Source organism: Microchirus variegatus (assembly GCF_963457635.1).
Source record: "Microchirus variegatus genome assembly, chromosome: 10".
In the NCBI taxonomy this organism is placed as follows: domain Eukaryota; kingdom Metazoa; phylum Chordata; class Actinopteri; order Pleuronectiformes; family Soleidae; genus Microchirus; species Microchirus variegatus.
Window position 1 is genome coordinate 5202474 of NC_139811.1, and position 14581 is coordinate 5217054.

General features: G+C 41.0%; 2 protein-coding genes across 2 annotated transcripts; one reads left to right on the plus strand and one right to left on the minus strand.

The window, feature by feature from the left end:
* Positions 1-42: 42 nt before the first annotated feature.
* Positions 43-2440, plus strand: LOC310933290 (DELTA-sagatoxin-Srs1a-like). The gene is made up of 3 exons (XM_083896736.1): positions 43-78; positions 190-339; positions 1964-2440. Exons 1-3 carry the CDS (start codon positions 65-67, stop codon positions 2391-2393), a joined length of 594 nt encoding a protein of 197 aa, XP_083752862.1. The 5' UTR covers positions 43-64; the 3' UTR covers positions 2394-2440.
* Positions 2441-3926: 1486 nt separating this feature from the next.
* LOC310933083 (inactive all-trans-retinol 13,14-reductase-like) lies at positions 3927-11561 on the minus strand (the record flags this gene model as incomplete). The annotated part of the gene is made up of 12 exons (XM_083896505.1): positions 3927-4075; positions 4991-5150; positions 5253-5419; positions 6488-6597; positions 6697-6835; positions 6940-7059; positions 7782-7979; positions 8063-8258; positions 8475-8577; positions 8672-8810; positions 9471-9653; positions 11405-11561. The coding sequence occupies 12 exons, from the start codon at positions 11559-11561 to the stop codon at positions 3927-3929; spliced, it is 1821 nt and encodes a 606-aa protein (XP_083752631.1).
* Between the last annotated feature and the right edge of the window lie 3020 nt (positions 11562-14581).

Consider the following 14581-nt stretch of genomic DNA (forward strand, 5'->3'; position numbering starts at 1 on the left):
GACCACAGACGTCCAAGTCTGACAGTGAGAGTTTCCCGCTGTGTCTCAGAGGTGTGAGTCCAACATGGAAGAAGCAAGGTCTGTATATGATGATGAGTTTAATTTTAATCGCAGAAACCTTATGAGTTTATCAAAAGAGATGTCAGAAATCAAGGCGATCAATGTCTTTGTCTGTTTGTGTTTGAGCAGGTCAAGTTTGGACAATGTGGATGTAGCATGTGGGGTTACTGACTCTATGGTGTCAGTCGGGGGCTTGTTTGCCAAAGCTGTTCCGACACATCGCCAGTGCAACATTGAGATTGCAAATAACTCTGGCAACTACACTCTTCAAAAGCCCAGGTACCTTCTCCTCTCTTTTTGTGGTTAAAGTGATTTTTTTTGTTGTTGTGTCACTTTTTTCTATGGAATTTGGAATTTTCTATGGAAGATTTGTGTCAATATAACGCTTTTCACGATACAACAAAAAATATTGATTTAATCAAAAATATTTTGTTTGCACTCCCTCACTTGTTCTTTGTGCTCCCTGATTTGTTGTTTGCACTCCCGCACTTGTTCTTTGTGCTCCCTGATATTTTGCGCTCCCTCACTTGTTGTTTGCGCTCCCTTACTTGTTCTTCACGCTCCCTCACTTGTTCTTTGCGCTCCCTGATATTTGTGCTCCCTTACTTGTTCTTTGCACTCCCTGATTTGTTGTTTGCGCTCCCTGATTTATTCTTTGCACTCCCTCACTTGTTCTTTGCGCTCCCTGATATTTGTGCTCCCTCACTTGTTCTTTGCGCTCCCTGATTTATTCTTTTTGCGCTCCCTCACTTTTTCTTTGCGCTCCCCGATATTTGCGTTCCTTCACTTGTTCTTTGCGCTCCCTCACTCGTTCTTTGCGCTCCCTGATTTATTCTTTGCACTCCCTCACTTTTTCTTTGCGCTCCCCGATATTTGCGTTTTCACTTGTTCTTTGCGCTCCCTGATTTGTTCTTTGCACTCCCTGATTTGTTCTTTGCACTCCCTGATTTGTTCTTTGCGTTCCCTCACTTGTTCTTTGCGCTCCCTGATTTGTTCTTTGCACTCTCTGATTTGTTCTTTGCACTCCCTGATTTGTTCTTTGCGCTCCCTGATTTGTTCTTTGCACTCCCTGATTTGTTCTTTGCACTCCCTGATTTGTTCTTTGCGTTCCCTCACTTGTTCTTTGCGCTCCCTGATTTGTTCTTTGCACTCTCTGATTTGTTCTTTGCACTCCCTGATTTGTTCTTTGCGCTCCCTGATTTGTTCTTTGCACTCCCTGATTTGTTCTTTGCACTCCCTGATTTGTTCTTTGCGTTCCCTCACTTGTTCTTTGCGCTCCCTGATTTGTTCTTTGCACTCTCTGATTTGTTCTTTGCGTTCCCTCACTTGTTCTTTGCACTCTCTGATTTGTTCTTTGCGCTCCATGATTTGTTCTTTGCACTCCCTGATTTGTTCTTTGCACTCCCTGATTTGTTCTTTGCGTTCCCTCACTTGTTCTTTGCGCTCCCTGATTTGTTCTTTGCACTCTCTGATTTGTTCTTTGCGTTCCCTCACTTGTTCTTTGCACTCTCTGATTTGTTCTTTGCGCTCCATGATTTGTTCTTTGCGCTCCCTGATTTGTTCTTTGCGCTCCCTGATTTGTTCTTTGCATTCCCTCACTTGTTCTTTGCACTCTCTGATTTGTTCTTTGCAGTCCCTCATTTGTTCTTTGCGCTCCCTGATTAGGTCTTTGCACTCCCTGATTTGTTCTTTACGCTCCCTGATTTGTTCTTTGCACTCCCTGATTTGTTCTTCGCGCTCACTTACTTGATCTTTGCACTCCCTGATTTGTTCTTTGCGCTCCCTTACTTGTTCTTTGCGCTCCCTGATTTGTTCTTCATAGGAAGCTGCCTGCTGATTGGCTACTGAGTTTTGGAGCAACAGTAATTCTTACATGTGTTTTTTTTTTTAATCTCATATGAAGGATATATACCCGGCGCGGACGCTGCAGCAAACCTTTGCCCACCACAATCGGACAGTCCTCATCTGGGGAGGTGGAATTCAAAAAGACTCCGAACATGGCGTGCGGCTCCATCGGCATCTTCACTTACGAACTCGTCGATAACGTAACAAAGGTGGCCAGCGGGCAAATAGCGGTCCTGTTCAAGGTGCCGTTTGACCTCAACAGGAAGTCAAACATGTACGCGGTGGGCGTATTCGACATCGGCAAAACCTGCGACCGTGTCCTCTTTACGGAGATGTCAAAGAACACGGAGACGGTGTTTGTCAGAGGCAAAGCAAAGGACGGCGGTCTTTCTTACAAAGGGGAAAAAGTGACAATCATGGCCACGATGTCAGACTGTCACACGGCCGTCATAAAGGTGGAGGTGAGGGATACTGACGTGAAAATGTGAAATGTGCCATTTTTATATTTCATCCACCCATTTTCACTGTTGCTTATCTGGTCACTGTGTCACATGGAAACCATGAAACTGTTTTAATAAAACATGTTCCATATATAAAGTTTTGTTTGACAATCTATTGTTCAGTTCACATACATGTCATCACTTTTTGTTCATGAAAATTATTCCTTTTTTTTATAAATTCCCACCTTTCTTAAAATCACATTTTTAAAATGATAAACACAGTCAGTTTCCACCATTTAATCACACTTTTAATCAACACATTTTGTTACTTCCTAGCTTCAGAAGCTGATTTAAAAGCAGTTGTTGGTTGTTGGTTTTATATTATTTATCTTATACTTCAGTGAAGACGTCATCAATGTTTTCTGGTCTTTGGCAATTTCATCATGGCTTAAAGGGATAGTTCGGAATTTTGGACATAAGACCTATTTTCCAACTCAGCCGGTGTGATGGAGACGTCTGGAGACGTTTTCAAGAAATTTCATTCAGTTCTTCCAGTTGCCGAGTTCGCTGGCGCTACGGCTAGCGCAAGTCAATGGTTCACGCTAGCATGGCATTAGAAACACTCATACCGACTCCACAGTGTACCCGAGGCAAATCGGTTAAAACTCTAGACTATCGATGTACATATCTGTGTTGATAGAGTAATATTTGAAACAAAACTAACCTCGCATCGCATGAATTTTTGAGGGACTACTTTCTCAGCAGGAATCGGAATCAGTCCGCCGCTGCCATAGCCTAACAGGAAGTATGACGCGCTGCTGCTGCTGCTGAGACATAAATCCTTCAAATTGCAAGGTTGGTTTTATTTCAAACATTCTATCAACACAGATATGTACATCGATAGTCTGCCGTTACAATTGATTTGCCTCGGGTGCACTGTGGAGTCGGTATGGGTGTTTCTAATGCTAATGCTAGCTGGTACCATTGACAATCACACTGGCTGAGTTGGAAAATAGGTCTCATGTCCAAAATTCCGAACTATCCCTTTAAGCAGTTGCTTTACTTTCACTTTCTCCACACTAGCACTTTAATTTCCTCCCCAACTCAGGGCTGCATGGCCTCTGCCCTGAAGCAGACTGCTGTATTTATAACCTACACAGTAATCATTGGAACTCCATTGACCTGTGAGTGAATCCAGGCCACTTCTCAAATCAGTCAACCCAGACTAACTGCTTTAAAACCTAACAATTTTTACCTGAACCTTTGCAACGTTCCCCTCATAATACACTTGCCATGCCCTCACTTTCTCTATATATTTTCTTTCTCTCTACAATCTATGGAAAATAAAGCATAGTCACACTTACTAAAAGAATAATGTGTATCGTGAGCTTTGGAGTTCCCTTTCATACTGTACCTGTCATACTAAAAATCAAGATTCCAATTGGTTTGAGAAATCGTTTTAGCCTGAATTTATTCGTCAACAGACAGTGTCCCGATTGCGGGCTTTACACCTCGTTCACTTGAAAGATGGCGGGTTGGTGGTTGCACTGGCGGTAAACGTAACAGCAGCCGCGCCGCTGCTTAGAACAGCTTATTTTTGGTGTGTCGGCGTTTCAGCTCGTTCTTCATGGCCAGGAGATCGATGTAAAGGATCTGATTGAGGACGGCAGAAGCGCAGAGCAGTCCGCCGTGCACAGCTCCGGCCAGGCCGTTACAGAACACATCCTGACCTACGAACACAACATTGAGCAGGTGCGTCAGTCTATGCACGACCTGCTGGACCAGTGTTTCCCAACCCAGGTCCTCAGGGATGTTTTAGATGTTGCCCTGCTGCAACACACCTGATTTGGATCGATGAAGAGCTCGTTATCAGGCTTCTGCAGAGCTTTATGACGAGCTGACCATTTGAGTCAGGGCAACATCTAAAACAGGGTTTCCCAATCCTGGTCCTCAGGGAACATGCCATGTTTTAGATGTTGCCCTGTTTTTTTTCAAATAATTTGTTTCAACTTTTGTTAAAAAAAAAACTTTTGTCATTTATTTATTTAAAAATTTTTTTTTTTTAAATTAATGTTTCAACTTTTGCAAAAAAAAAAAAAAAAAAATGGAATGATTCAACTTTCGACCTTTTTTTTAAATTAATGTTTCAACATTTGTCAAAAAAAATCAAAAATGATATGTTTTAGCTTTTGTCATTTAAAAAATGTTATACATTTTTACATTTTTTTCCCCAAAAGATTCATGTTTCAACTTTTGTAAAAAATGTTGAATTTCAAAAAAAAAAAATCAACTTTTGACCATTAAAAAAAATAAAAAATAAAAAAAATAAATCAACTTTTGTAAAAAATAAATAAATAATGAAATCAACTTTTGTCAAAAAAAAAATTATGTTTCAATTTTTGATATTTTTTCCCCCCAAAAATAAAAAAAATTCAACTTTTGTCAAAAATAAATATGTAATGTTTCAACTTTTGTTAAAAAGTGTTTTTCAAAAATGTAATGTTTTATCTGAATCAGGTGTTTTTGGAGCAGGGCAACATCTAAAACATGGCAGGGCAGTGTTCCCTGAGGACCAGGGTTGGGAAACACTGAGCTTAAACATGCAGGGCAGTGTTGGGAAACTCTGGACACGTCGGTCGCGTTACCTGTGAGGTACAATCCGTCGACTGGTGTCTGCGCTCGTGTCCTGGCGACTGTTTCTGGGTTGAATCGCTCCAGGTTATGCTCGGCGCCGTACATCTCGCCTCTTGGAGCGCCCAAATAGTGGACATTTGTAAGAGGGGTGGCGGCGTCCACCATCACCACCTTGCAAAAAAACCCCACAGAAACAACATAAGCTTCATACTCTTAATAATCTGTTCTGCTGGGTGCAATAACACACGTGTGCAAACAGTGACATGATGATACCTTGTCTCGAAGTTGTGGGTAAATGGTTAGCGCCCACTCCAGCAGCTCTTGGGCCATGCCGTTTTTCAGATCGAGGTAGTCCTGTCCCCGTTTGCCAAGCTTCGTCCCCTCCCACTCCTCGAACCACTCATAGCGAGCCATGGTCAGTAAAGTCATACAAGATTTACCTGTGCAAAGATCAGAAGAACGATGAAGAATTCGGTGATTGTTTTTAGTAAATTTCAAGTGCTAGAACTCTTTGTTGGTGAATATGAAGTTGGCCAAAACTTATCCAGATATGACACGGCTGATAGCAGCTTTAAAGCTCACATAGAGTGGTCCTGTTGCACATATATGTTAGTTATGGAGGTCTACTTACATACATTAACTTGTTTTTATGGTCAAAAACCTCCTAGTTGCTGTAAACGAGCCGATAGAAATCCTTCTTTTCTGATGCTGTTCCCCAACCGCGATATTTCAGACATAAATCTCACACCCAGAAGACAGACTGTGTTGTGATTGGCCAGCCAGCGTAGAGGCTTCCCAACTGTCTTGTGATTGGCCAATACCCGGAAGTGACATTCAGCACACCCGCTCTCAGATGCACAGCTCCCCCCTCTGGAACGGTGGATGCACTGCTACTCATTATCAAAACATTGTTTTAACAGTGTTTAAAAATAGCTTCTTCACGACTCCCCGCCGCAGTCCCTTTGACGACCTTTGACCCGGAGTCAGAAGACACTGTCGCTCGTGAAACACCTCCACAACGGACGTTATTCTTCTTCTGCGGTTCAATGTACGCGACCGGATGTGTCCGGACAAGTGCCCGGAGTAGGACGATCTGCTGTTCAGGAGAACCGCTGTTTACGTAACCGGACCGGGTTTTTTCCGAGATCTCGCTGAGCCCGAGATTACAATAAAACACAGCGTTCTCAGCAGTGGCTGAACTGTTTGTTTAGAACCTTCAGGGCTTCTTAAACAAGGTAATGACGCAGATACACACTAAAAAAACAGCGTTAATTGGAACTTCTGGTCTAGGTCCGCTTTAATCTTCTTGAACTGTCCTGTCAAATTTACTTCTTGCATTATTTGGGTTCCTGGGTTGGATGACAGTAACCAAAGGAACATGCAGCCAAGTTGGTGGGAGCCAAACATTCATTTGGACTCTTGAAAGAACCACTTTCTACAAACCAAATGTTATCTTTGAAAGACCGCAGAACAAACCCGTTTATATTTACATCGAGAACCAAATGTACCTGGTTGCCTGATGTTGGACGTGGGATCTTTCGCCGATGGACAGGTGATGAACATCATGGGAATGTTCCCCAATACCTGATCTTTGGTCAAGGAAGAGTATCGCTCCATTCTTCACACACACACACACACACAAACAAAAGGGATACGTCAGCTAGATCCACGAAAAATTCAACAAGGATTCAAAGAGAAGACGACATGAAAGACCTACAGTGAATCCAGGTCGTTGTCTTTATACATCCAGAAGTTGGTAGAAACGATGCCGAGCTCCTCTTTGGTTCCATCCAGACCAACGAAGACCAGGAAGGAGCCCATACCATGACGCACCCTACCCAACAGTGACTGCATCTCTACACACACACACACACACACACAAACACACAAACACACATTATAGGGAATATTGCGGTATGTATAAAGACAGAACATGAGCTCATCATCATCCAGTCATTACCTGGTTTTTCTTGCACATGCTTAGGAAGGAACTTCTCGTAGGTGTTGAAGATGCCAGCGTTGGAGATGACAACAGGGGCACGGACCTCAATCTCTTCTTGGCCTTTTAACACGGTCACACCTGACACACAAATACATTCACACGGTTATTTCTCTTGCCCAGAGGCGATTCTGGAGTATGCAGGGGCCCTAAGCAAAAATTCCCAGGGGGCCCTTCCTTCCAACCAGTGTTCATCACCATTATGTTACAAATAAGCTGACGCCAACAAAAAATGTATGAGTTAAAAAAATTTTTTTTTCGAAATGAATGAAATAACCTTGTAATTAAAAAGTATGTGAAAATATAAACGTAAAGAACAACAAAATACTGTAAATAGCTTTTAAAAAACTATATAAACTTAGTAAAAAATACATTACACTGTAAAGAACCCACATTATAAAACAATATAAATATATAGAACAATAAAAAACTGTAAATAACAAAAAAAAAACATATATTAACGGAGTAAAAAAAGATATGCATTACACTGTAAAATAATCCTCTTCATTTTCCAACTTGCAGAACGATAACTTCACACAGGTTAAAGTGAGGTGGGGCCCCTTTAGGGAGGTTTCCTACTGAGATGTCATTGCAAATCGCCCATTGTTGTTTAAGGGGGACGGGGAGGCGGCTGGTCACTGCACATTTCAGTAAAAACAGCCCTCAGGCTCCGAGTGTCGGGGGCCCCCTATCGGCTCGGGGGCCCCAAGCAGTTGCCTGCCTTGCCTGTTCACAAGCTGCGCCTCTGGCCACAATGAACTGTGCACACTTGAGTTGAATCACATATTTGCACTCATTCTCACCATAGGCCTTCCCTTGCTGGTTGAGCAGGATGCGTTGTACCGGAGCTCGGACCAGCACTGTACCGCCTGCCTGCTGTATGACGGGGATGATGTGGAAGGCGATCTCACTGGCGCCCCCTCTTGGGTAATAAGCGCCACGTTTGTAGTGGTGAAGGAGGAGAGCGTTGATGAGGAAGCTGGACTCTTTAGGCGGCACACCTAGAAGAAAACGAGAGGTTTAGTGCGTTTCTGTGATTCGTTTTGTTACGACCGTATAATGTGCGTGTGTGTTTTTTGTGTACCATAGAACAGGTAGGCGGACAGCGCCTGCAGGTCCTTGTTCTGTGTGAGCCGGGACATTAATTCTGAATGACTGGTTGTCGCCAGGCCGAACACTGGTGAGATGTGTCCCAACAGGCCTGTGCGCACCAAGAAGATAACCAGCCAGTAAGGAATCATCTTCAAGATGGCGATAAGTGCCGTCCTCTGTGACGCGAGCTGCAGAATAAGAGCACAAACATGTTTTTTTAATGAATGAAACAGGATATTTGATATGGGAAAATACAGTTCAAATATCAGACATCAGTTGTTTTCAAAGTTAGGGGACCTAGGTTTGAGCCTTGAGGAACGCCACAAGTTCTTTTTGTTAACTCCTTTCCTTCATTTAATCCATCATTCTATCATTCTCGGATTAAAATAAATATCTCTTCCTACCTTCATTAATCTCATGAACTCGTCGATGGCCTTCTCCTCTCCTGGAAACTGCTTCTTTAAGCTCGCTGCCATCTCCGTCTTCCCTGCGTGGATGTGATACTCCCTGGGAATTGACGAAAGCGAAAAGGTTGCACAAGTCTTCGGACCAAACGGGCAAAAGAGACATTATCAATGACTTAGGATAGTCCATGTCTGACCTGCGCTGGTCAGCCTGACCCAGGATCAGCGTGTCAAAGTGTGGACTGAGACGTGCAAACTGCAGCTGTCCATCTGTGATCTGATCCAGAGTGACCCTGAGAAGACTGTTCTCGTGAAGCTGGCCCAGGTAATGGATACCTGGAGTGGGGTTCATTCCAAATGATGTATTTAAGGGTACATAAAATATGCATCAGATTAATGGATAATTTCCTGAATTTCAAAAATTCATAAAAATTATTCCTTAAGAGATTTGCGAATATTTTCAACTTGTCCTTGTTCAGGGTGATGCCGACTATTATGATGCAACATTTCAAGTAATTCCAAGATACTTTTTGTTTTTTGAAGACAGTCGGATCACTGTCAAAGTGCATCATGTTAAATGGATTATTTGCTGAATTTCAAAAATTCATTAAAATTATTCCTTAAAAGGTTTGCAAAAAAAAATTTCAACGGATCCTTGTTCAGGGCGATACCAACTATTATGATGGTGAATTTCAAGTCAAGACATTGACAACATTTTTTTTAATGATTTTGCCCTTTTGTCAAAGAACTAGCAAAACTGTTTTCAGCTGTGCTAACATCATTGCACAAGGGTTTTCAATGGTTTTCTAATCATCCAATAGTCTTCTAACGCCATTAGCAAACACAATGTACCATTAGAACACTAGAAATGGGCCTTATTACCACATTAACAATGTATAGAGTGTGTTTCTGATTCATTTAATGTTATATTCATTGAAAAGAAGTGCTTTTCCTTCAAAAACAATGAAGGGTAGTGTCTGTACTTTGGTGTCTTACCCACGTCAAACTCGAATCCCTTATTCTGGAAGGTGTGCGTGCAGCCTCCGGCCTGATCGTGTTGCTCCAGAACTAAGACCTTCTTTCCGGCTTTGGCCAAAAGCGCGGCCGCTGTCAGACCTCCAACACCACTGCCGATCACCACCGCGTCCAGAGCGGTGGGAACGCGGTCTGAACGGAAACCTGTGAGGAGACACGGTGCACTTTGTTGTTGTCGTCACTACACTTTGCTCCCACACTTTTGGTCCCATTTCCAATTGTTGTTAAATTGAGTTATTTAGCGAGTTGTGTGGTCATATGTCAGCACTGCACAGATGAACTAAGATGCTTCAGAATCAGATATTAAATCCAATTATTGCACATAAAGTAGCATGGTTTGGTGATTTATTAATCCTGGGTTAGGTTTAGTAAGATAGTTATTTACTTCAACATGATTTCACTCGCACAATAAAAGCCTTTAGACTTTGCCACAGTGCAGTTAAATAGTATAATAGTTTATACTACTATTATATTTGCCCTACGGTCCAACTGTCTGCTATTTACAATCAGGCCTCGACTATAAGCTACCGCCACTGTCACAATCTAAACCAGGATTGAGACGCCCCGCTTTAACGTATTCTGCATTTGTTACCTGTTGTTTAAAGGTGCCATATGTAAGAATGTGGCCAAAAACAGTTACTACATTCAAATTCAAAATAACGAGGCCTTTTAGGTTTATTTTTCTGACGTTACTGGCAACCCGTGGCTGCTCGGCAGCTGAGACTCTACTGACTGCAATGACTTTGCGGCTAACTTGGCAAACCTGTTTCCAAAGGTAAGCTAGCGAGGCTACGATTAGCATTAGCCTAGGGCTAACATAGTACAAGCATGCTACTACTTTGCGGCAAACTTGGCGAACCCGGCGTGGCCGACAGTCACGACAGCTAGCTACGCTAATGCTAATCGAAAATGAAAACATTTGCGCTGTGCCTCGTGAGGTTGCACAGTGTTTGTATTATGTTAGCCTTTACGTTCCTTATCATGCATTACCATAAGTTCCCGCTATAGGAACACATACGTCCTACGGGCACTGCCCTAGTAGTTGCGAAACCCGATTTCCAGTTGACGTGACCCAAATTTCTAAATTTGTTTAACAATTATAGTTAAGTTCGTGAAAACACAGAAAATCTTCTCTCTGTCCTCCTGTGCCATATGTAAGAATGTGGCCAAAAACTACATTCTACATTCTAAATTACTACATTCAAATTCAAAATACCGAGGTCTTTTAGTAACTGGCAACCCATGGTTGCTCGGCAGCTGAGACTCTACTGACTGCAATGATTGGTAGACGGCGGTAGGTGGCGCCACATGTCAAAAACATGATTTCCAAACATAAACAGGATTTGCAGTCTGCAAAATATTTTTTTTTAAATGCAAATATTTTGTCTGTACTGTTGTTGTTGGTGAGTTCAGTTTGTTATATGAACATTATTCCTGAGTCTCTGTGACATATTAGGAGGATTTTATGGCCAGTTGATTTATAGTTATTACATAATGCACCTTTAACTTCTCCATTAAAGGGATACTTCACAGATTTGAATGTGGCTTTGTATTGCTAGAATAGCAGTAGTATTTTTTTTAGAAAATGTGCTTCCCTCCCTCAGTTGTTCCCTGACTTGTAAAAACATCTGTTTTCCCTTATCCAAATGTGCCCTACTGTGATGCAAAACGTGTCATTTGACTCACAGTAGGGCACATTTGGATAAGGGAAAACAGAAGCCACATTCAAATCGGTGAAGTATCCCTTTAATTTGATTTTATTGAGGTCATCTTTCATTAAAGTTCCTCCCTGTCAAACCATGACAAATTAATACATATACAAAACAGCCTTGAATTGCAAATAAAGGACCTTACATTAAATTCAATGAACAGATATAAAATTAACTTTGTTTCACCTTTCTTCAGCCGCTCATCCCTCTGTTTGCTGTCGACGACCAAAGGTCCTGGAGGCCGCAGGCACCTCTCGCTGAATATCTTGTAACGCCGCGTGGTCAGGAAGAAGACGACCGCCACCAGCAGCACACAGCTCAACAACCCGAGCAGCCACCACATCGCAGACGAGAGCATCGCAACCAAGTTGTTGAGGGTCGGAAGTCAAGAAGAGGAAGAGCCGAATGTCCAGATGAGACGAGGAGGAAGAAAGCTGTCGTCCTCCAATCAGAACCTTCTCTCAGTGAAGAGGAGAAGATTAAAAAAAAGGGTTTAATGGTTCGATGTTTCCAACACATGACCATTGAGAATTTGCGACTTCCATTTAATGCATTCTCCACACCAAGGTCATGAGACTGGCAGAGACCGACAGAGAAGAGAGACCATGGTTTCATTAGACTCTCACTTTTCCTGCTCATTATGGAGTTGCCCTCAGGATGAGATTTTTATCAAAAAGATCGAGTCGCCGTGGTTCCACTGCATCACGGTCAACAAAGATGCCGTTTGACGGACCTTTTTCCACCGACATGGACCAGGCTCCGTTACACTTTGTGGGACTTTTTTTGTATTAAAAAAAAAAAAAAAAAAAATGGCTGTGAGGAATCTGAGAGTGAAAATTCCCGGCTGGAGTTTTTGAGAGTGAATAAGTTTAGTGTGTCACACATGGGAGAAGGTGATGAAGAGGAGAAGCAGTGATATGTTGATGATGATGATGATGATGATGAGCTATTATGATGATGAGCTACTATGGTGGAAAACAAGTAGGTAAAAAAAGTGAAACAATCTAATCTAATCTAAGAGAATATTTTACATGAAATATGATGTTCCATTTGCTCCTTCAGAAAACACTCAGGAAAAATACAAATAAAGGAACAATCTAATCTAATTAGAATACTTTATGAAATATGATGTGTTACATTTGCTCCTTCAGAGTTAAAATAACACTCAGGATAAATGAGGAATAAGCATAAAGGAAAAATCTAATCTAATCTAATCAAACATAATCTAATCTAATCTGATCAGAGAGTGTACTTTTTTTTATGAAATATGATGTTACTTTTGCTCCTTCAGAGTTAAAATGACACTCATTATAACACTCAAAAATAAGGAATAAGAGAAAAGGACAAATCCAACATAATCTAATCTAATCTAATCTAATCTAGAGAGAATATTTTATATATAACACTCAGGAAAAATAAGGAATAAGAGTAAAGGGAACATATAATCTAATCTAATCTAATCTAGAGAGAATACTTTATACGAAATATGTGTTACATTCGGTCATTCAGAGTTTAAATAACACTCATTATAACACTCAAAAATAAGGAATAAGGGTAAAGGAAAAATCTAACATAATAAAACAGTAAAAACAGACAGATTTATGGACTCACCAGTGAAGAATGATTTAAAATATAGTTTCCAGGAAATGGACTAAACTATAAATGGTTCTATTCCAATCATTTGTAGATCAGTTATTTTATTAGCTCAAGACCAAAAACAGGAAATTGTAGCCTCTTTAAAACACAGACAAGGCAATACAGATTACACTTTTCCAACAAGTTTGATGTATATCAAACTGTTCCTCACTAACTTACATCTAACCCTAGAAAATACACTTCTATATATATATATGTATACATATATATATAGAAGTGTTTGTAGTGTAATTCCTTGTGTGTTGAGTCTCTCTTTACCTGTGTCTTCCCTGATGAGCTGCACCTGTCACTCATTGTGTTCACCTGTGTCTCATGTGTTCACCTGCTTTAAATACTCTGAGCGTCAGTTTGTCTCACTCTGTCGTTTGGTCCAACTTTGTGTCTTTGCGCTTTTGTCACTGAGGGAGTTTTTTTTGTTTATTTTACGTTTTTGCCCTTCGCTTGCTTCCTGTTCCCACTGCACGGACACTGACTCCTTTGTTCTGAACCCCCTGCTTTTGAGACTGATTTTAAACTTTCAGTTGCTGCATTTAGTTCAGTTCAGTTCATTTTTTTTGTTGGAGATTGTAAATTAAATTGAGAAATGTTGTTTGCACAATAATATCAGGAAACATCTTACATCTTTTTATCCAATCAGTGATTTATTCATTACAGACTGACGTGTTAGTGTCCACAACAAAACACATGGTTTAAAGTTCAAAGCAGGGGTCACCAACCTTTTTGAGACCGAAAAAAATGGTGTAAAATGCTGTAGGTGCGAAAGAACCCTAGAGCTGAATATATGTTGCCTTTTAAAAGGAAATAATACCACTGAACCAATCTTTGTAAGCAAAATGCAGAGCGTTTACATTTTAAATGAAGTGTCATCTAAGATAAGGGCACCATCCTAAACAAAGATCTGATATTAAAATAGAGAGCAATAAAATGGCAAGTTTTTCTATTCCAAAATAATTGTCCAGACGTGCTTCACTGGCTCAGTGCTTTTAATGTGAAGGTGCAACACTGCGGGAATCATTGCGAAATCAAACCCTTGTACATATACAGTAGTTCTTATATAACAAACAATAATGCAATGCTGTTACGATACAGTGACAACAATGATTTTATTGCATTCATAAGGCTTGATAGAAAAACAACACAATGAGGGATTATTTCAGAGAGAGAAGCACAATGTTGCGTTGGAACAACACAAACACTTTACACTCATAAACATAGCTGCCCGACTAAAAGCAACTTTTTAGTCATGTACATTAAAAAAAAACTAAAATAAATCTTCAATAGCTGCCACAATAAAAGATCTGAGTACAAACGAGCTGCTCGAGGAGCTGCTTTTTACGCAGTTGGCACCGTGAACAGTGTTGCATGTACGGTGGCCCAGGAGTGCAACCGCACGCTGTGAGAGTAGGAAAAGTTAAAGGACACAATTTGTGTTGTTGTGTTGTTTGTTTTTTAGGTTGCGCTGTTCACTCAAAGGCCGCCGTATACACGTTCTTTACATACATTCCCCCCCCAAAAAAAAACTCACCACAAGAGCATCACGTAGTGTGTGAAATACTGTACAAGGCAACGATATCAGTATCTAACACGTTGTCGTCGTCGTTGTGTATCTACTGTACATGCTGTACATACACGAGACGTTGACATTTAAAATAGACCACAAAATTAAAAAAGTGCAAAACAAGAGAACGTGCTATGAAATACAGAGTT